General features: G+C 37.4%; 1 protein-coding gene across 1 annotated transcript; it reads left to right on the top strand.

Moving 5' to 3' along the window:
• Positions 1-4,119: 4,119 nt before the first annotated feature.
• On the top strand, positions 4,120-22,760 carry LOC127158692 (adhesion G protein-coupled receptor E2). Its single transcript, XM_051101722.1, has 19 exons — positions 4,120-4,433; positions 6,243-6,326; positions 6,564-6,707; positions 6,790-6,942; positions 7,053-7,199; positions 7,309-7,431; positions 7,803-7,846; positions 7,944-8,036; positions 8,390-8,543; positions 9,017-9,133; positions 9,235-9,422; positions 12,573-12,737; positions 20,168-20,312; positions 20,910-20,953; positions 21,049-21,162; positions 21,642-21,795; positions 21,908-22,024; positions 22,142-22,332; positions 22,428-22,760. The coding sequence occupies exons 1-19, from the start codon at positions 4,406-4,408 to the stop codon at positions 22,626-22,628; spliced, it is 2,406 nt and encodes an 801-aa protein (XP_050957679.1). The 5' UTR covers positions 4,120-4,405; the 3' UTR covers positions 22,629-22,760.
• The last annotated feature ends 353 nt before the right edge of the window (positions 22,761-23,113 follow it).

Raw genomic sequence — 23,113 nt, 5'->3', positions numbered from 1 at the left:
TATTAACATTTAAAGAGCCATGCAGCAAAACGGGCTGCTGTGAACAGAGCTGATTTTGACAAGGTAAAAAAGACCCTAAGGAATCATATCAAGTTTTGGTAAAATGGGCATCCGTTGGATCCACAGAGCTACAGACACAGACAAATATTGTCATGTCTTCCATTTGGACTTTTTTGTTCTGTTCCTGTTTCTAATTTAGTTTCTAGTCATTTTGTAGTTCTTGTAGTTTCCCTCATTTCTTCCTGATCATTTGATCTTGATTCAGTTCCCGCCAATGTTTTTCCATTGTCAAAATTCGAAGCCAGGTAACTTCAAGGGAAAGAGACAGTTAAAGGAGAAGTCCACTTCCAGAACAAAAAATTACAGAAAATGTACTCACCCCCTTGTCATCTAAGATGTTCATGTCTTTCCTTCTTAAGTTGTAAAGAAATTATGTTTTTTGAGGAAAACATTTCAGAATTTTTCTCCATACAGTGAACTGATATGGTGACCTGAGTTTGAACTTCCAAAATGCAGTTTAAATGCGGCTTCAAAATGATCCTAAATGTGGTTGTAAACGATCCCAGCCGAGGAGGAATGGACTTATCTAGCGAAACAATCAGTTATTTTCATTAAAAAAATACAATTTAAATACTTTTTAAAATTTCAAATGCTCGTCTTGTCTTGCTCTCCCTGAACTCTGTATATTCTGGTTCAAGACAGTTAGGGTATGTCGAAAAACTCCAATCGTATTTTCTCCCTCAACTTCAAAAATCATTTAAAATCGTCCTACATCGCTGCAGAAGTTCCGACTCAGTCTTTGCAAAGTGAACATGCAAAGAAGATCAAACACCCTTAAACAACAATATAGGATGGGAGTTTTTCGACATACCCTAACTGTCATGAACCGGAAAAAAAACAGAGTTCAGGCACAGTAAGACAAGATGAACGTTCAACATTATAAAGTATATAAATTGTATTATTTTTATGAAAATAACCAATCTTTTGGCTAGATAAGACCCTTCTTTCTCGGCTGGGATTGTTTACAACCACATTTGGGATCATTTGAACCCTTTTAAACTATAAACGCATTTAAACTACATTTAGGAAGTTCAAACTCGGGGCACCATATCAGTCCATTACATGGAGAAAAATGCTGAAATGTTTTCTTCAAAAAACATTTTTTTTACGACTGAAGAAAGAAAGACATGAACATCTTGGATGACAAGGGGGTGAGCACATTATCTGTAAATTGTTGTTCTAGAAGTGGACTTCTACTTTAATTCTGTCATTAATAATTACTCACCCTGATGTCATTCCAAACCTTCAAGACTCTTGTTTATCTTCAGAACACAAATTACATGTTACATGTTGACGTTTTACATCAGAATTCTGGCTTCTTTGTCAGCAGCACCACACGCATGTGTCGTGTTACTCTTGTGAACAAGCGTCAAAGACTAAAATGAAAGACAAGAAATTTAAAGTTGCTAAAGTTGCTATTTTGGTTTTCTTTGTGCACAAAACGTATTCTAGTAGCTTCATAAAATTAATTATCTTTGAACCACTGATGTCACATGGACTATTTTACGATGTTCTTACTACATTTCTGGGTGTTGAACGTGTCAGTTGCATTGCTGTCTATGCAGAGTCAGAAATTGCTCAGATTTCATCAAAAATATCTTAACTTGTGTTCTGAAGATGAACAAAGGTATTGTGGGTTTGGAACAACATGATGGTGAGTAATTAATGACAAAATTTTCATTTTTGGGTGAATTATCCCTCTAAGCCTCTGTGTTTGCAATTGTTTGAACATATGTTGGGAGTTTAATAGGGGAAATGTTTTATACTTCTTTACATCCTAACAGAAATTTAAAAAACAGTAGTCTCACAATGAGAGAGGTGTAAGTTTATTTTGAAATTTTTGACACCTGTTCCATCTGTTGTAATTTCCTGTTCATATCCTGTTCTGCCCATGTGCTGTTAGGTGGCGTCTACCATAGTAAAGATGCAGAGAAAGCAGAACTGAATGAATGGTTCAGTAAAAATTCAACTGAACCTTTCTGTATTCACATCAATCATGAAATAAAAAAAAAAATAATCCATCAACAAAGCAGCACAATGTTTAAATGAAATAACATTTCAGATTTCTTTAAATGACTAGATTTGAAGAAAATGAAAACATTGTGCGCTGTCTCTATGCTGTGGGTGTTGTGGACAGCTTTTATTGCTGGTATGGCTGTTCAGCTATACTAAGTGGGTTAGTTTTTTTTTTTAGGTATTTGCCTTTGTTAAAAAAAAAGTGCATACTTAATCTAAAAACTACTTGCTGATAATATTAATGAAATAAAAAGCCACTTACAAAAGCAATTATTTAATCAAGCTCCAAAAATGGCTCATTTTGGATCCAATGGGCAAGAAAGAAAAAACGTTCACTTTGACATGTTTAGTTTAAACAGCTTGTCCATGTCTTTTTACAGATATCAGATAGATCCCAGCGTAAAGAACAAGTGGATAGATTACTTTTAATGGCATCCCAGATTGTGTCAGAGGATTCTTCAGACTTCAGAGAGTTCACAAAGAAACATGTTGAAGAATAACGCGGTACTAGATCTGACTGCAGCTGCATCACAAACGGTAAGCAAATGATTTCATAATGCTTTGTCTGGAACTAACAATCTAACAAAATTAACATTACAAGTAAACCTCAAGGAACATTAAAATAAAAAAATCCATGTCATGACCCCTTTAAGTCTACTTAAAGAGAGAACATTCACTTCAGTACACTTTTAAAAAGTGTAATAATGTCAAAACTTTCAATTAAAATTTCTTCATTTAAACATTTGTTATCCTTTAAAATCATAGAAAGTATACAAATCTCAAAAAAGCAGAGATGGGAATGGAAAGTTTTGACAATGCTCAAATTAAAAAACATACACAGATCATTTCCATAATTACAAATGCAAATTATCAGGCAGTGCAAATTAGTGTTGGGTCACAAACAAGCAGAGCAGATGATGATCAGGTGCATGTAATCTGCTAACAGAAGTGCATAATGGGATAAAACATGAATTTTTGGCCAATAATGGCGCAAATACCATAAATTGACTACCACAAATCTTAGTAAATCATCTTGGGGACAATTCACCCAAAAATGAAAAATCTGTCATTAACTCATCCTCATGTTGTTCCAAACCTGTAAGACCTTCATTCATCTTCGGAAAACAAATTAAGATATTTTTGATGAACTCCGAGAGCTTTCTGACCCTGCATAGACAGTAGGGATGTAACAATACAGTTAGTCCAAGGTTCAATATGTACCTCGGTTTTTAACCACGGTTTTCGGTTCGGTTCTGATAGCTTGTCACATACGTTTTTTTTTTTTGTTTGTTTGTTTGTTTGTTTTTTGCATCTAATTAACAACAAAATACTCCTGTAAACTTCTGTACACTGGAAAAAGTGTGGATTATTATATGTCTGCAATAATATATGGTTTATCTGTGTTCCTCAAGCCATCTCAGGTATTTTCATAATGATTAAGTATATTTGTAAGCCTCTGCTAATCGACATACAGTGTAGAATATATTGTCTGCCTCATTCTATGATAAGAAGCCACATCAGATCACAAAAGTAAGTTATTTCAAACACTCGACTGATGCTGTGAAGTAAAAATAAGTTATAATGTTCTCTTTTGTTGGACAACAAGTTTAGAGAGGCTTATCATTACATTGCGTTAGAAGGGAAGATGCTCTGCAAGTGTTGCTTTTTCAACTAACGAGAGGCGTTTCCTCATCTCAGCACGTGAAATCATGGGCACGCACACAGCAAATTTCGAGAGAAATAAAACAAGGAAATTATTTAAGTGCAAAACCGAAAAAACACAATTCACAAGCATGAATTGAATCGTGGATGTCGTACCAAACGGTTGAATATTATATTGAGTATTGTGACATCCCGAATAGACAGCAATGCAACTATTATGTTCAAGGCCCAGAAAGGTAGTATGGGCATCATTAATATAGTCCATGTGACATAAGTGGTTCGATTTAATTTTTTTTTTTTTTCCCACTCCCTCCCCCTCAGTGTCAGCCGAAGCAGGGGGCTGGACTGTATTGACAAAACTCTTTCAGGCACTTTCTCAGCATTTGAGTCAGAGAGAGAGACACAAGATCTGGTCTGAGAGCAAGACTGAGACAAGGAGGCATTCAAATATAAAATTTGCCTCAATTTTACGCTTTCCTTTATTTCTGAATGGTAAGGAGAAAGTGAGAAGTGATTCTGCATAGAAACCAAAAATAGTTGGAGAGGAGCCTGAAGAAAGACAACTTCTGAAGAGCTTCAGAAACTTGTATGGAATCGCTCAGGATCAAACCATAAGCCGTTTTCAATATTTATTTCACATTTTGCAAGTCTCTTTCACTCTTTGACCATGAGGCACACGTATCTGCTGAGTCTGGGTGAGTCATGCTTCTGATCTTTTCAGGAATAAAGTTTCCACTCATGAATGTAGAGACAGATGTTACTGTGTGGTTTTAACTGCTTGCCCTGCTGTGTAATTGTTGCAGTTTCAAAAATGAGGAACACCTGAAAGATAACTGCCAAGATCAAAATCTGTAGTTTTTGTGTGAAGCAGGGCCTGTGAGATCCAGCAATCTGGAAAGCACCAGTTGAATAGTCTTGTCAGATTTTTCTCCTCATCTTTAGTTTTGTTTGGGAAACAGTTTTCATTTTTATTAAGTGATTTTTATTTACAGCCATATCAACTGCTCATGAACAAAACACTGTATTGGTCCCTAGTATAATAGATTTAAAATGATTTATTTGATATCAACTTTATTTATAGTACAAAACTTACTGAAAAATCAATGCAGATTTCTTAATATTAAGCCTAAAATGTGTTTTAATGTCACTATTGATGAGGACTGTATGATCTCTGAAAATATCTGTCTTTAAATGCAAAATATTTAAAGTGTACTGAAGTTTATATGCAATAGTTCCACTTCAGCACAATCAAATATACTTTAGTATATCTTTAGTTGGACTTGGATTTTTATTAAGTACATAATATGTAAATGTATTTGTAGTATACTTAGCATGAAATAAATGTATTTTGAATACATTTTAGTATATTTATTTTTCACTAAAATCACAATACGCTTGGTGAACTTTTGTGATATTGAAAATGACAAGTGAAACTTGGTGTTGTTTAGCTCAAAGAGTTAGTTCACTGAAAAATTTAAATTTTGTCATTGTTTACTCGTTGTTACAAACCTTTATGACTTTATTTCTTCTGGGGAACACAAAAGAAGATATTTAGAAAAATGTGGTAACTAAACCATTTTGAGAACCATATGGACAAAAAATGTCCTTTTTTATGTTCCACAAAAGAAAGAAAGTCATACAGGATCGAAACGACATGATAGATTTTTCATTTTGGGGTGAACTATCCCTTTAAAGCTTGAAGTTACATTGCTTTTACTTTGACAATGGAAAACCATTGGCGGAAACTGAATCAGGACAGGAAATCCAAGGTGTTTTCATCTGTCCACAGCTGAGAGGCCCAGGCTGATGGGACAGTGACATCAAACTGAGAAATAACTATGAAGAGTGAAACAAATGTTATATGTTATATGAACCTTACTGTTAGACTAAAAAGAATAAGAACAAAATCATACAAATATTGTTCGCCCGGTGCTTGGTTACAACGTAATAAGGAGACCACACCTTAGGTTACAGCTGAGTCACCAATGTGGTTGTAAAAAGTGTAACAGCACTTCTGAACAGTCTTCTAGTTGACCCAACCTGTGGTCAGAGCATGTGACAGTGTGTTGATCTGTTTGCTGGGTCTGTAAGTTAAATCTGTTAGCCACAGTACTGCGCAGCACCGCACCCATAGCCCTCGAGTAGTGTACTTCCTGACTGGCCATCATCTCAATGCTGTCATGAACAATGAGTGGAACCTGAATTAGCTGAATTGAATTATTCTTTTCTTTGACACTTCTTCCAATTTTTTTCTTCTAAGACTGTTACTTCTAGTAAATTGAATGGCAATTTAAGCCATTATTGGCAATAAATCATTAATTTTAGCGAGTCTTACCTATAAGATTAGGGTGGGTCTAAACATGGCTCAGTTTGACATGCAGGTTTACATTAAAAATCCCAGATTATCAAAGTGGTCTCAGACTTTTGGACCTCACTATATGTGCATCAAACTACACCAAAGACACTAAACTTGCAGTAACAGACTCTTTATTTTCTGCTTACAGGTCTTCTGTTAGCACTGACACAGAACATCCTGATGCAAACACTCTGTGGATATGGATATATAAGACGAAAAGGAAAGTGTGTAGGTATGAATAAAAAAGCGAACATATGATAAAATTACACATTTCTTAGAAACTCCTTTTTTTCTTAACAGGATTTTAATAGGGTTGTACAAGTGAACATTTAAACTTGCCTCACACACACATAATAATAATATGAACTGAAGATAGGACATATTTATGAAACAGCACTCATGAATGAATTGTAAATTAAAATCAAGAAAAGGTGCTGTGGTTATTCATTCTTTTCTGTCATTGCTATAGATGACAATGAGTGTGAATCTAATCCATCCATTTGTGGAGAAAATGCAAATTGCTTCAACACTGATGGCAGCTACTACTGTCAATGTGATGGAGGATTCACACCAACTCATAATTTCACACAAGCAGATTCGATTGAATGCAAAGGTAAAGAGAGCTTGATATGATAAATCTCATATGATCTCTGTGCAGCAGAGAAAACATTAAATCTCTGTTCATCTCATTTCAGACATCAATGAATGTGTGGATGGCAGCACTGATTGTGGTTCTAATGCAAAATGTACAAATCATGTAGGAGGTTATTTTTGCACATGTGAAACTGGTTACATTTCCAGCAATGGAAAAGAGACATTTAAAGCAAAACAAGGAGTTCAGTGTATTGGTAAGAAATTATTTAAAGCCTAGACTTTTTTGGCCATCTGTTTGCTTGCAGTCTGATGTGACAATTTTCAGTTGACATGTTTTTGTTTATTATCTGTCTCTAAATTACAGACAGAGATGAATGCGATGATCCCAGTTTTTGTGGAAAACATGCAGCATGTCATAACAGTGCTGGCAGTTTCTACTGCATCTGTGATGCAGGATTCAGACTAAAGTCAGGAGAAACTAACTTCACTGACACAAATCAACTCTGCGAGAGTAGGTCCTTTCAAACTGTTCAGCTTCACATTTTGACATACTGAAGTTTCTGTTTATTTTTCAGAAATGTTAGATCCCTCTTTAAAAAGCTGTTTTGATGTTGTTGAAGGTGTGTGTGAGATTGATAAATCTATCTGTGGAGGAGGAGTCTGCAAAAACAGCCCAGACGGCCATGAATGTGTGTGCAACTCAGGATTCACCAACTATGGTCACAAACAAATGAAATGCACAGGTTAGAGTCCTCTGTTGAAAGGTCATTTTGGTTCCTAAATACTTCTTCTATTTCATGCTTTCCCATCATTCATAGCACACAACAGCTTGGCTGTGCTTGCACCACTAATGCACATTATCATTCATTATTATGTCTGAGCAAAACAGGCAAAGTAAATTTTAATACTGTATCTAACATATACAGTAACAACAAGGTTATTACACTGGAAAAAGTCATGATCTGCAAAGAATAAAGCACTATTTCTACCTGATTAAACCCCTGAAACTAAAATTGTTGGTATAAATTAATGTATTTAGGTTGATTCAGTGATATTGTGGACTTGTTAGTGTTTTTTCTAATGTGATATTGATTGTGTTTGTTTTGTTTTTCAGAGCTTAATTGTGACGCATTATTAAGTAAGATCGACACATCCCAGGTACTGCAGAACTTTTACTAGAAACTGATACAGAATATTACAGTCATTCATAATGACCAGAATGCTGATCTCTCTCTCCCTTGTGTTTTCTGTGTAGGCACCACCACAACTCGTCTCTTTGTTGACCAGCAACTGTTTGGCAGTGAGCAAGCAGCCTTCTACACAAAGGAATGGAGAAACATTTTTGGAGGTGAGTAATCAGTCTTAGTTTTATTGCAAAAAACACAGTTGTATGGCTGTGTATATCCTATGTATATCTATGTAAATTTAAAGCATATTTTAAAATACTTCTATAACTTTTATACAATAATATTTTCGGATGATATAATATTAATGAAATAAAAGAACCACTTAAGTGCACTTAAAGAGAGTACACTTTCATGACTAAAAACTGCCCTTCAAATACATGCCATACAAATAACAGAAATGACATTTAAAACATATTTTAGTTTACCTTAAGTTCAGCCAATGAGCTCAAATGAGTGCTTATACACAAACATCATCTTGGTCCACATATCTCTCTTTTTTTCCACTTGCATATAGAAATTTCTGAGTGCTCTAGATGATCTGCTTCGTGATGGCTTACATGGTGATAAAGCTAAAGTCTCAGCAATGTTTAGTATTGTGGAACGCATGCTAAAACTAATAGGACCTCTTCTGTCAAAAAGCCAGACCAGGAGATCTAACTCTAAAACTGGTAAGAAACAGATCTACACCAAAATATTACACATCAGTACCTCACTGCAAAAAAAAAGGCTTATCTTACTTTGTATTTTTGTCTTGTTTCTAGTCAAAATTTCTAAAAATTCTTAAATTAAGATGCATTTACTGGACAAGCAAAATGACATAAGATATTTAGTCTTGTTTCCAGGGGAAAAAACCTAAATTAAGTGCATTTTGATTTAAACAAACTTGTTTTAAGAATATTTTACTTACCCCACTGGAAGATATTTTTACTTGTTTTAAGCAAAATGCACTTAATTTAGCTTTTTCCCCTTGAAACAAGACTAAATATTTTGTGTCATTTTGCTTGTCTATTAAATGCATCTTAATTTAAGAATTTTAGATATTTTGACAAGAAACAAGACAAAAATACTTTTTTTTTTTTTTTTTGCAGTGCTGCTTCACTGAATTTATTCTTACATTCGTAACGTGCATTTTGTCTTTCAGATGTGGAGATGTTAGTAAAGAGGGGCAGTTCTCCACCTGAGGGTCATTTCTTGATGAATATCAGTGGAGCACAATTGACCTCTAACTGGGACACAGCAACAGGAAATAATCACCTTGGTATACATTCCTAATTTCATTACAGAGAAACTAAAAAAGGTTACCTTTTTTAATTTTTGAACAATATAAAATGATTTCTACTATCTTTGTGCATCAACTAGGCTTTACAACTGCAGCTATCCTCAGCTACGAAGGTCTGGAGAAATCACTCAACAGCTATTTTAACTATTTAGAGACAAAAGAAAAGCAAACTTTCAAGATCAATTCAAAAGTTGTAACTGCCACTGTTAGTAACCAAGAGACAGCTGAGCTAAAGGAGCCAGTAAATCTCACATTTTCTCACTTAGAGGTATGGAACAATTTGCTCTCAATGTACCACATGTAATGTGTTAAACCAGTGTGATTTATTTATTTATGTATTTATTGCCATAACAACCTAGCTGTTTGGAATTTGCTTGGTGAGCTTGTCAACAATAACATATATAAAGAAAATACATACATGGATACATACACATACACCAAGACAACAATACATATAAATCACATCAATTATAAGGAATGGAATGCAGATGCATAGATACCAGAAGAATTAAGAGCATGAACAATTCTACAATAAGTACTGTTAAGAAAACGAGTAGTCTTATTTTTAATTGCCCTAAGGCGTCTACCTAAAGGAAGAGGTGAAAATAGATGTCTAGCTGGATATAAGGAATCTTTCAAGATTGTTAGACCTTTTTTTTGCAAACGTGAAACATAGATCTCATCAATAGTTGGAAGATCACACCCAATAATCTTCGAAGCAGCCCTAATTTATGTTACTAATCTGACTTCTTTGCTGAGCTGTGGAGCTACCAAACCACACTATAATTGAGAAAGTCAGCACACTTTCAATGACAGATCTATAAAAGTTGAACATACCAACTTTAGATACGCCAAACATTTTAAGCTGTCTTAAGGAAAAAAAGCCTTTGATGAGACTTTTTAATAATGCCTCTAAGGCTGTCGTCCCACTTTAACGTTGCAGAGATGGTAGTCCCGGGAAACTTAAAACACTGAACATTTTCAGTAACCTGACCATTAATAGTCAAGCGCAAAACAGCATTTGTCCCCTATCAGAAGTCAAACACCATTTCCTTTGTTTTTAGGACATTCAACTCCAGATTATGAATATAACTTAATTCAAACAGTGAAGAAGCCTCCATTCTATAGTGCAATTCATTATTATTTGTTATTAAATCAATGTGGTATCATCTGCAAACTTAAAAATTTGCACTGATTTACAATGTGAGACACAATCAATGGTGTACACAGAGTACAGTACAGATCCTTGTGGAGACCCCACACTAATTGTCCTTGGGCTCAAGAATATATTATTAACTTTAACTACTTCTAAAAAAATCCAAAATCCAAAAAGCAAGGGAGTGTTAAATCCCCAATTGCTCTAACTTATCATAAAGTTTAACTGGAATAATTTAATTATAGTCTACAAAAAGGGCCCTGACGTAAGTATTGGGGGCTTTAAGGTGTTGCAAAATTGAATGGAGACACAGAGCCACAGCATCATCATCAACCAATCTATTAACCTTATAGGTGAACTGGTGAGGGTCCAGACAGATATTAGAAACTAAATACCTAAGCACCAGCTGCTCAAAATTTTTTATAGCAACTGAAGTTAGGGCCACTGGTCTGTAATCATCTAAGCAGCTTATATTTGACTTTTTTGGCACGGGAATTATAACAGCTGCTTTAAAACATGCTGGGACTCTGCATACTCTTAATGACCAGTTGAATATATCTGTGAAAACCGGGGCAAGAATGGACGCACACCACTTCAGTGTTGCAGACGATATGGAGTCAGGACCTGCTGCCTTTCTGCTATTCTGCTTCTGCAGCAGATTCCTGACTTCATAATCCTCTATTTTAAAGGAGGGAGTCATAGAACAGGGCCAGGAGGGCAGCATCAGCTGACCTTCCTGTCCCTCCATTGTATTTTCAAATCAACTATAGAACGTGTTAAGTTCAAGGTAATATCATTAGAGATGACTTGAGGTTTTATCTTATAGCCTGTGATCTTCTCTAGACTTTTCCATACACCATGAGTGTCATTGATCTTCAACTTATTTTCTAACGTACTTTGTAATTTCCTTTTGCCTTTTTAACAGCTTTTACAAAGTCACCTTTGATGATTTTATAAAGCTCTTTATCCCCACTCTTTTATGCCTTGTGCTTCTCCCTCCATAATGTTTTAATTTCCTTATAAACCATGATTTATTATTGTTATATATGGTAACCAATTGAGAAGATGCACACACCATCTCACAAAAACTTAAATATGAGGTAGCCACCTGAGTGTACTCATCCAAATCATAACATGTCTTTTTAAAGACAGACCAATCAGTAGCCTCCAAACAGTCCATAAGCATGTCCATTGCCTCAACAGACCATTCCTTGACTTTCTTAATTGGTGTAATACATTTAGATTTACATTGATAAACAGGAATAAGAAATCTAATTATGGTCCGATTGCCCCAATGGAGCCCAAGACACAGAGTGAAAGGCATAAGAAAAACACACTATAAGATTGATCTAGGATATTATCCAACCTAGTCATCACTTTAACCTGCTGTTTGAATCTGGGCATGGTCTTCCTCATATCAACATGATTGAAGTCCCCAAGAAACAATGTTGTTGAATCTGGATATGAGTTTTCCAACTGCATAATATGGGCAGTCAACTGTTGAGCTGCCTCATTTGCTGCTGCTTGAGGTGGAATATACACAGCAACCAAAATAACAGAAGTAAAGTCTCCAGGCAGATGAAAAGGTCTGCACTTGATGGTCAATAGTTCCAGGTTGGTAGAACATATCGTTGAAATTATCTTTGTATCCGTGTACCACCGCTGACTCACATAAAAACACGTGCCGTCTCCATTACGCTTCAGTGAACTTCAGTGAAGTACAATCTGCTCAGAATAAGTAGAATCCCGATTTATGTAGTACCGAGTCCGGGACGCTCTCATTCAACCAGGTCTCGGTGAAGCATAACACGGAACAATTTGCCACATCTCTCCTGTTGCTTAGCAAAAGAGTCAGACCATCCTGTTTGTTAGCAAGCGAATGGACATTAGAGAGTAAAGTACTCGGCAGCGGTGTTCGATGTTTCTGTTTTCTAAACCGAACCAAATTGCCAGCTCTTTTGCCACTTTTCCTCATCCGTGGCACTCTGTAGCGGAGAGCACTAGTGCTAACGGTATCCACCGGCCCGATGACAAAGTCCTCTGAGTAGAAATGTAGTTTGGGCTGACATTCATTCATACTGTGCCTTATATGCAATAACTCCATTCTACTGTATGACATCATGCCTCCAGCACAATCGAGCCAAAAACAAAACATAAACACACATAACAGAGAAGAGAGCAACACCATGTCGCAATGAAACTGCGCCATCTTGAATTTGATGTATTATTAATTAATATTTCTACATAAATATTTTACTCCAGAAAACGAATGAGGAGCATATCTGTGTGTTTTGGGATCATACTCTGGAAGGGGGCGCGTGGTCAACAAATGGCTGCACTACAGTGAACTCCAGTGCTGATCAGACCGTCTGCTCCTGTTCTCACCTTAGCAGCTTTGCTGTGCTGATGGCTCTCTATGACATTGGGGTTTGTATTCTTAACTTTTGTCACCATGATAGCTCACTCAAAAAATGATTCTTGTATTTGTTAAACAAGAGCATAAAATACAGTTACGACCACATTACAAAATTACACAAAATAGCAGAAATATCAACCTACTGTCATTTTTTAATTGGCATATAAAGGTATCCAATCAAACCTTATTCCAGGAACTAGCTTCAGAAATAACTTCTGCAGTACTCCAAATGTGTACCTGACTTCAGGAGTTCAAGTTTAGTCCATATATCAGTCCCAGCAACATGTTTGTTCATAGGATATACTGCTAAGGTTCAGAAGAACTTTATCTTCAGGCATATTCATCTAGGTGGCCAGTGCAGTGCAGTCTAAGCATTGGATGTCTCTGCTCATCCTCTGGAATGCTGGAACACCTGCAATCACACACAAGAGAAAAAGGAAATGTATCTTTCCAAAGAAAAGAATTTAAAAAAATCATGCCTAGCTGTCAATAAAACTGTCCCTATTTAATGTTGGCAGGACACTACAGTGTTTATCAGTGGTAGAATGTCTTCGTGTCTTCATCCTCAGGTGACAAGCAAGAGCATAAAAAACCCTAGTCCCGCCATATCTGGACTCTGAAAAACACTACTGCCATCTATCCCTCATCTCTAGGCAAATTCACATCAATCCACTCATTGTTTCCTTGCACCTTAACTGCTGCATCAGTTACTAAAAGATCCTCAAGTGGTCTTTGCCACCTGGATTCTTGCTGTGACACATGAGTTTTTCAAATCTTTACCCATTTGTTGGGCACTATACCATGTGCCCCCTTTGGAGGTATCAAAACTTGATTCTTGGCATTGTGTATCGCCAGGCTGAGTCTTTCATCACTTTGGACAAGGCTGTCAGATGTTGGATTTTCATTGGACATGGGCCGGGCTTGGACATGTTCAAAAGTGCATAGTCCATTTTCTTTCTGGTCTTTCTTTCTGGTTTTCCTATAGAGCTGAGTTAATCTTTCATTAACAATAATTATTGTTTTTGGACACTTCACTTTGAATCTGTTTACTATGCAAATCTCTTTGTGCGTCTTCCTGAAGTTGTCTTAATGCGGTTGTATGTGCACCTCTCTCCTTTATGACTTGATTAGCAGCACTGTCTTCTAGGACATCATCTTCGGCTTCAATTGTTGAGGTTTCTGTGTATGCTTTTTCCCTTCTGTATGGTGTGCTCACTTTTCTTGTTTGCATACACATGGAGTCCATCAGCTTTTGGATGAGATGTCCCTAGCTGGTGCTGCAGAGAGAGGTTCTTCAGTTTCCCTGCGGCTCCACGGCATTTAGAAGAGTCTGTTTTTGTTTGGCTGTCGACTTCTGAAATGTCTTCAACAGGTTGTCTCCATCATCACTTTGATATTTTAAGCTCACCTTGCAGTCATGAACCCTGTGTCCTTCCATGCAATGTCTGCATCTTCCCTGAGTTTTTGCTTTTGAGTGTCTTTGATATTCACTTTTTTCATACCCTGTTGTCCTCTTGTTGTACAAAGGTTTTGGATTGCAAAGCTCTGAGTTTGACAGCCTGTGTTCTTTCAATCTTTGCTGACCATTCAACAATCTGGATGAATGTTGTTCCAGTGCTGTCCCAGTCATCATACTTGATTTTAAGAGCATGAGAAATCTCAGGTTTCAGTCCATTCACAAATGCAGTTTTGAGAGGCATGCTAGTATCTTTACTGAGATCTTCACTGTTGTTGTTCACACCAGCATGTTCCGTCCAAGTTTGCCTGAACCGTTCTTCAAACTCTGCAACACTTTCTCCTGTCTTCTGCATGCAAGAGGTCATTTTAGCCCAATTAACCTCTACAGGTTTCAGTTCAAACAAGAAAGTTTGCACCGCTTCCCATTCATCCTCAATGTTTTCTTGAGACTCACCAATCTTTCTTTCAACACTTTCTGTTAGTCTCCTTTGGTCATTGTCTCTTAAGTGCACATTAACAATCATCACACCGTCTAGTGAATGTAAATTGTAGATTTTCTGCAAGTGTTGAAGAAATTGCCAAACTCTCTGTGGTTGCTTGTACATGTCTGGCAATTCTTTTGACCATTTGTCAACTTGTTCTGGAGTAGCTGGCTGGTATGTTCTGTATGGAACATATTTCTTAACCAACTTTTTTACAGTGCGAGTTCGCCATTCACCATTCTCCTCATACTCTTCTTCATTGTCAGCTTCTTCATTTCAACTTCAGTCCATCTGTTCTTGATGATAACAGGAGCAAGTCTAACCTTTGTCTTCCTGGTAGTATCAGCATGTTTGTTGATATCTTCTTAATCGCTGTCATCAGTGTTACTTGAAGATTTTGATTATAGTTTTTGGAGAGCAAAGTCAGCAACTTGTCATTCTCATGTAACAGTCTTTCTTTGTCCTCTTTTACAATTTGCAATTGTTTAGCCAGTTCAGCGACTTCCTGCAATCGTGTAGTGATGCTATGCCACACATCAAGGGTCTTCAGGTGCTGAATGACTGCAAGGAGAACCAGAGGATAATGGTCAAGCTTCCCAATTTGGTGACGAGCAGGTGGAATCGTTATGTTACAGAACAATTAGATCAAGACAAGGATTATCCAAGTTTTAGTAAGTTTGCTTCATTCATTTCAAAGGAAGCACGGATAGCATGCAATCCTGTGTCATCATTGTATGCATTAAAGAATTCAAAGAGAAGCAACTGAAGGAAATAAAGCATTCAAGAGTGAACACGTTAGCAACTACTGTGGAGGATTTAGATGCAGCATGCACTATGGCCAATTCCAGCAAAATTATTGACAGCCAAGATCAAAGAATCTAGTAAACTGAAGAGTACATTGATTCATGGCACAAGTTCAGTTGAATGTTTGTTCTGCGGAGAGGGTCATTCTAAGAGAAAGTCTGTCATCAAGAATAAGTTGTGCTTTGCATGCTTGAGAAAGGGACATGGCTTCAAAGATTGTGGAAATAGGGCCATATTTGCTGTATGCAAGAAGCGCCATCCAACTCCATTGCATGAAGAACACTGGCCAGGAGACGAGTCACCTTCACAGATACAGAGTGCATCTTCCTTATCTTGCTGTGTAAATGGAGGAGAAGGTGATATAACATTTATGATTGTTCCAGTATGGCTGTCTTCATCTAACTCAGAGTCTGAAATCCTTGTATATGCCTTATTGGACACTCAAAGTAGTCACACATTTGTTGACACACAAGTGTGTGAAAGTTTGCAGGCATTAATGGAACCGGTACAACTAAAACTTTCCAATATGAAAAGGTTCCATTGCGGAGAGTCAGAGAGTCAGTGGACTTAGAATTAGAGGGTTCTCTTTAGACAGCTCTATCTGCCTGCCTACCATTTATACAAGGGATTTTATTCCCTCTGAGCGTACACACACACCAACCTGTAAAACCGCCAAAAGATGGAAACATTTAGAAGTAATTGCTGATGAAATGCCTTCAAGAATGGATTGTGCAGTAGGTCATTTGATCGGTTACAACTTCTCCAGAGCACTGGCACCTTGACAGGTCATCACTGGTGGAGATGAAGAGCCTTATGCTATCAAGACTGATCTGGGGTGGAGTATCATAGGAGGTGCTCCACAGTGTGTGAGCTCCAAGGATGTGACTGGTCTCTGTCACCGCATATCAATCAGGGAGCTTCACTCTGTGACACCTGTTGCTGTTATTAGAGCACTTGAGCTGGATTTTGCAGATTTTCAGTTAGGAGAGAACAGCATATCACAGGACGATGTTCAGTGTCTCCAGGTTTTAAAGGAAGGTGTCCATCAAAATAATTGTGGTCATCTTGAACTATACCCCTTCCTTTTTAAAATGCGTCCCCATCTTCCAAATAATAAGAAGCTTGCATTAGTGTGGTTGAAGCATCTTAAAAGAAAATTGGAAAAGAATCCTCAATTTAAATGGGATTACACATTATTCATGGAAGGCATTTTCAGAGATGGGGATGCAGAATTAGCAGATGAGCAACCAGATCTGGGAAATGTGTGGTATATTCCACATCAAGGTGTTTATCACCCCAAGAAACCTAATCAGATCAGGGTAGTCTTTGAATGTTCTGCTAAGTATGATGGTACTGCCTTGAATGACCATCTGTTGACTGGGCCTGATTTTACTGATTGGCCAACTGGAGTGCTTTGCCACTTTCGTAAACATCCAATTGTTGTTATGTGTGACTTTGAGAAAATGTTTCATAGATTTCATGTCACTAGAGAAGATCGGGACTATCTGCGTTTCCTGTGGTGGGCAAATGGAGATATAGACACTGAGCCAGAAAATACCGTATGAAAGTACACCTCTTTGGAGCATCATCCTTTCCAGGTAGTGCCAGTTATGGCCTGAAGTGTCTTGCCAGCATGAATGAGAGTGAGTATCCTTTGGCTGCTAGCTTCATCAGAAATCATTTTTATGTAGATGATGGCCTCATAAGCCTAGAATCTGTTGAGGAGGCAGTCAAGCTGGTGAAAGAAGCCCAAGCTGTGTGTATTAAAGGAAGACTGCACCTTGAAAAATCTTGATTTCAGGCATGACCATCTTCTAGTACAAAATGTATTGGGGGTAAGTTGGGATGTAGAAAGTGATGCCTTTACCTTTAATGTTGTGCTCAATGAGAAACCCGCCACACAACGTGGAATCCTTTCCGTTGTGGCTTCAGTTTACGATCCATTGGGGTTTCTGTCTCAATTTACTATATCTGGCAAAAGGGTGCTGAGATGTGTCATAAGGGCATAGGTTGGGATGAACTACTACCCACTGAGTTGAGACCAAGGTGGGAGAGTTGGTTGAATGATTTTACCAACTTAGGAAAGATACAGATCCCAAGATGCTTCACACCTCCAAACATTGGCAAGATCCTGAGAACTGAGTTACATCAATATTCTGATGCAAGCAGTAAAGGTTATGATCAGTGCTCTTATATCAGACTGGTGAGTGAAAGCAAGGTGCATTGCGCCTTGGTTATGGGAAAAGCAAGAGTTGCCCCCACAAAAGTTGTCACTGTACCAAGGTTAGAGCTAACTGCAGCAGTGATGTCTGCGGCTGTAAGCAGTATGCTGAAGGAGGAGCTCGCACTTAAAGTTGACAGAGAATATTTTTGGACCGATTCCCAAGTAGTCCTTGGTTACATTAATAATGAAGCTAGAAGATTTCATGTTTTTGTTGTTAACCATGTCCAAAGAATTCGGGAGACCACTGATCCAAGACAATGGTACTATATTAAAACAGGAGAGAACCCCGCTGACTATGCTTCGAGGGGCCTCACAACAGAAGAGCTGGTTAATTCAAGCTGGCTCACAGGCCCCAGATTTCTCTGGGAAAAAGAAGTAGATGCTAAATGAGGTACATTAGAGCTGTCAGTGGGAGACCCGGAAGTTAAGGCCTTCCAAGTCTTAATGCAAGTGGATTTTCAACAGCAACTATCAAGGTTCTCAAAATGGAATACAGTTGTGAATGTCATTGCCCGGATTCAGAGACTAGTAATGAAGGTTAAGATATCAGAGCCCTTAAGTGGGGAGGAAAGGAGGAGGGCTTCATTCACTCTTTGATTAGCGCAACAGGATGCCTTCAAAGAGGAACTGCATGTACTTAGCCAGGAATCTGGGAAGCTGCCTTGCAACCATCCCCTGTATCAGCTTGGTCCATTTATTCAAGATGGAATAATGAGGGTGGGAGGATGACTGAGGAAGGCATCCAGAGCTGTCCACATAGAGATGTTGGAAGATATGACAACTGATGCATTCATTAACATTTTACGTTGTTTTATTGCTATTCGGGGAGACATACATATTGATCAGACCAAGAAACTAACTTCATAGGGGCAAAGAGTGTGTTGAAGAATGCCTTAAAAGAATTGAGTAAAGAGAGTGTGGCACCATATCTGGCAACCCAGCAGTGTGACTTCTGTCTAAATGCCCCCAGTTTAAGTCACGCTGGAGGCATCTGGGAGAGGCAGATTCGAACCGTAAAGAGTGTAATATGCTCAGTTTTGGCACAAAGTGCTGGGAGACTAAATGACTCTTCTCTACGTACGTTCTTCTATGGAGCAATGGTTATAGTCAATAATCGTCCATTAACAGTAGATGGTCTTAGTGACCCCACACGTTTAGAGCCTCTAACTCCAAACCATCTGCTTACCATGAAGTCATCTGTTTCACTCCCTCCACCAGGTATATTTGATAAGGAAGATCTTTATGCAAAGAAACGGTGTGAACAGTTTTGGGGCAGATAAAGGATAGAATATCTTGGTAACATCTCCCTCAGGCAAAGATGGCACACACCAAGGCAGAATATGCAAGTTGGTGATGTTGTCATTGTGAAGGAAGGGGAAGTCCTTTGTAACGAATGGAGAATGGCCAGGGTCCTTGAAGTTTGCAAGGATGATGATGATGGATTGGTGCGGAAGGCCACAATACAGATGGGGTATTGGGGGTTGGGAAAAAAGGGGGACACATACTCAATGACAAGACTTGAATTCAGACATGTATGTTACAACTCCTCACCATTCTACTGCTGGTTACAAGGCCAACATGGTAGATGTGTTCATGTTTTATATATTTCTTTATTTTTGTTTACATGATGTCCTTCGAATTGTTGTGTAAAATTATGTTTTCTTTATTTTGTTTGTATGTAGTTTTCATGGTGTTCCATATCCAGAAATGTATGGACATCAGTATTGGAAGTGTGGACTGTTTTAATTACCAGCAAGTAGCTACAGCATGCATTCCTTTAAAACTGAAAATGCAAAAACCCTTATTACTTTTGTTTAGAAACAATGAAAAGGCAATACAGCGCTTCACTTACCTTACCCAAAACTTTTTTCTCCGTCAGTAAAGTTGTGGCATTCCTTCATTTTGCCAAAGCTTAGGCAGCGATGAAGAAACCCGTGATCAAATGCATGCTGTTATAAAAACGAATAGCAGATAAAATGTTAAAATGTAAGCAGAAGTCAAATGTGGCATTATTTGTACTTGCTTTCATGCTTTAGCTAACGCTAATTTTACTGGGACTTGAGTAGCCTAGAAAGAGTACAGGGAGGTTTTATTGAACTGCCCATATATCATTAATAAGACGGTAAAGCAATTTTTTTAATAATTTGCCACATCCTCTGTTCCACAAGCACACGTACAAATACACTACAGTCCATATGCGCTTTCACATCTCCCAACCACACTGTATTAACGGAGCAATATACCAGTTACACTCCACTGCAAAACAACTCTAAACACATAATAAAAACACTTGCATAAATGAAAGACTTTGACTTGACAAAGAAATCTTTGTACAGTATGAAAAAAAAAATCTCTTAATAATTGAATAATTCTTATTATTACTATTTTATTTATTTATTTATTTTTTTTGTTGTTGTCACATTGCTTGCAGTCTAATGTGAGAGTTTTCTGTTTATCTGTCCCTAAATTACAGACAGAAATGAATGCAAGGAGGATCCCAGCTTGTGTGGAAAACATGCGACGTCAAAACACTAATGGCAGTTTCTACTGCATCTGTGATGCGGGATTCAGACTAAAGTCAGGAGAAACTAACAATGACAAACATGAACTCTGCGAGAGTAGGTCCTTTCAAACTGTTCACATTTTGACATTTTTTAAACAATGTAAGATCCCTCTCCAAAATGCTGTTTTGATGTAGTTGAAGGTGTGTGTGAGATTGATAAATCTATATGTGGAGGAGGAGTCTGCAAAAACAGCAAAGACGGCCATGAATGTGTGTGCAGCTCAGGATTTACTAACTATGGTCACAAACAAATGAAATGCACATTTTAGTGTCCTCTGTTGAAAGTTCATTTGGTTCATAAATATCTCCTATATTTTATGCTCTCCCATAATTTATAGCACACAGTGGTTGCCTTTGTTTGCTTGGTATAAAACAACCATGCCTATACTGTGAGTACCCTTACAGAGCTATTTCTACCTGATTAAACCTCTACAACTAGTTTTGTTGGTGTAAATTAATGCATTTAGGTTGATTCAGTGATATTGGCATTTTTTCACAGTAAGTATTATTATTGGTTTTGTTTAATGAGCTGTTGTGCAAACACTCTCAATCTGTGCTGCTGGTCTGAATATCACATGTGATCACCTAATCACAGCCAATACCACATTTTTCTAATGTGATATTGATTTTTGTTGTTATTTTTGTTTTTCAGAGCTTAACTGTGACACTTTATTAAGTGAGAGCAAAGCATCCCAGGTACTGCAAAACTTTTACTAGAAACTGATACAGAATATTATAGTCATTCATAATGACCAGAATGCTGATCTCTCTTTTCTCTGTTGTCTGTATAGGCATCACCAAAGCTTACAAAACTTGTCTCTTTGATGACCAACAGCTGTCTGGTACTGAGTCAGAGTGAGTCTGTCCAGAATAATACACAAGTGGATGGAGAAAAACTTTTGAAGGTAACACTTTTTAAATTTTTTATTGCAAAAATAAAAGTTATATTTATATGTAAATGCAATGAGCAGGACAGGGCCAAGAGCCATGGGAGCAGGTGTCGCTCATTATTCTCATTCCTTTCTCACTTTCTCATCGCTCCAGGCCTGCCTCATTCATCAGTGTATACATAGAAAAGCCTAAAAACATGCCTAAGACATGTTAGCAATATGTTAAAAGATGCTAATTCATGCTAACAATGTGCTAAATCATATCAGCGACATGCCACAAATGCTAGAAACATGCTAGTAACAAATTCATGCTAGCAGCATTTTCTCAGTACTGTTTTTATACTTATAGTATGCTAAAGTGTAGTTCTGTTTCACAAGGATAAGCTAAATTATATGTTACATGCAAGTCTTGCAGACATTCAGCAGAGCTCAAGTGAGTGCTTTAAACATCGTCTTGATCCACAAATCTCTCTCATTTTACCATCACAATACAGGAGTTTCTGAGTGAGTTAGATGATCTGCCTCATGGTGGCTTCAGGGGTGATAATTATATCATCTCAGCATTGTTTAGGATTGTGATAATCATACTAAAACTGATCGGACATCTGCTGTCAGCAAGCCGGATCAGGAAAATAAGCGCTAAAGCAGGTAAGAAATAGGTTTACACTAAATATTACACTTCAGTACCACTAGTAGCATCTTCAGTAACATCTGCTTCAATTAATCTAATTATATTTGTAATGTGGTTTTTGCTCTACAGATGTGGAGCTGTTAGTAAAGAGGGGCAGTTCTCCACCTGAGGGTCATTTCTTGATGAATATCAGTGGAGCACAAATGACCTCCCACTGGGACACAGCAACACGAGATACATACCTTGGTACACATTCTTGTAAATAGAACATTAAAAAAAGTGACCTTATTTATTTCTTTTTTTAAATTGTAGAGTATAAAATGATTTTTACCTTTTTTTTTTTTTTTTTTTGTCATCAACCAGGCTTTACGAGTGCAGTTCTCCTCAGCTACAAAGGTCTGGAGGAATCACTCAACTGCTGTTTTAATCATTTAGAGACAGAGCAAAAGCAAACTTTCAAGATCAATTCAAAAGTTGTAACTGCCACTTTTAGTAACTATGAGACCAAAACCAATCTAACGAAACCAGTAAATCTCACGTTTTCTCACTTGAAGGTATGGAGCGATTTGTTCTCATGTACCACATGTAGTGTGTTACACCAATATGATGTACTATCAGTTGACATTTCTGCATGTACATTTCCCTCCAGAGAAAGAATGAGAAACATATCTGTGTGTTTTGGGATCCTGAACTGGAAGGGGGCGCGTGGTCAACACGTGGCTGCATTACAGTGAGATCCAGGGCCGATCAGACCGTCTGCTCCTGTTATAAGCTCGGCAGTTTTGCTGTGCTGACGGCTCTCTGTGACACTGGGGTCTGTATGCTTAACTTTTGTCAAAAAGGCAGCTAATCTTGAGCTTGATAATTTACCCTGATCTTCAAATTCAAAAGTTTTCAAAAGGACAAACAAGGGACTCATGAACAGATTTCAAGCATTTGTAAACTTTTGAACGTGGTCATTTTTATTAATTAAGCAACTTTTCCTTGTGTGGAAATATTGTAAACGTCTTTAAAAAAAAAAAAAAAAAAAAAAAAAACAAGGGAAAAAACAACTTTCAATGAAAAACCAAAGCTGTTTTTTCCTCATGTGGCCATTTGTGCAGAAGTAGGCCTGAAAATTTTTATAAGAGGAAATGTCAAGCATCTTAGAAGGAGGGTCCTGGAGAAGATCATTCATTGCTTTTGCTATTGACAAAGAACAGTTATGATATGTCTGATCAGAATGATTAGGGCATCTGTTTTTGTTGTAACTTAATTTTTTAAAAGATTTTTATATGCATTATTATACACCTTTATTTGTAAGATTTAATATTAACCATTTGTACTGCTATATTT

This window comes from Labeo rohita, unplaced genomic scaffold, assembly GCF_022985175.1.
Source record: "Labeo rohita strain BAU-BD-2019 unplaced genomic scaffold, IGBB_LRoh.1.0 scaffold_165, whole genome shotgun sequence".
Classification (NCBI taxonomy): domain Eukaryota; kingdom Metazoa; phylum Chordata; class Actinopteri; order Cypriniformes; family Cyprinidae; genus Labeo; species Labeo rohita.
This window is presented reverse-complemented; position numbering and strand designations above follow the sequence as displayed.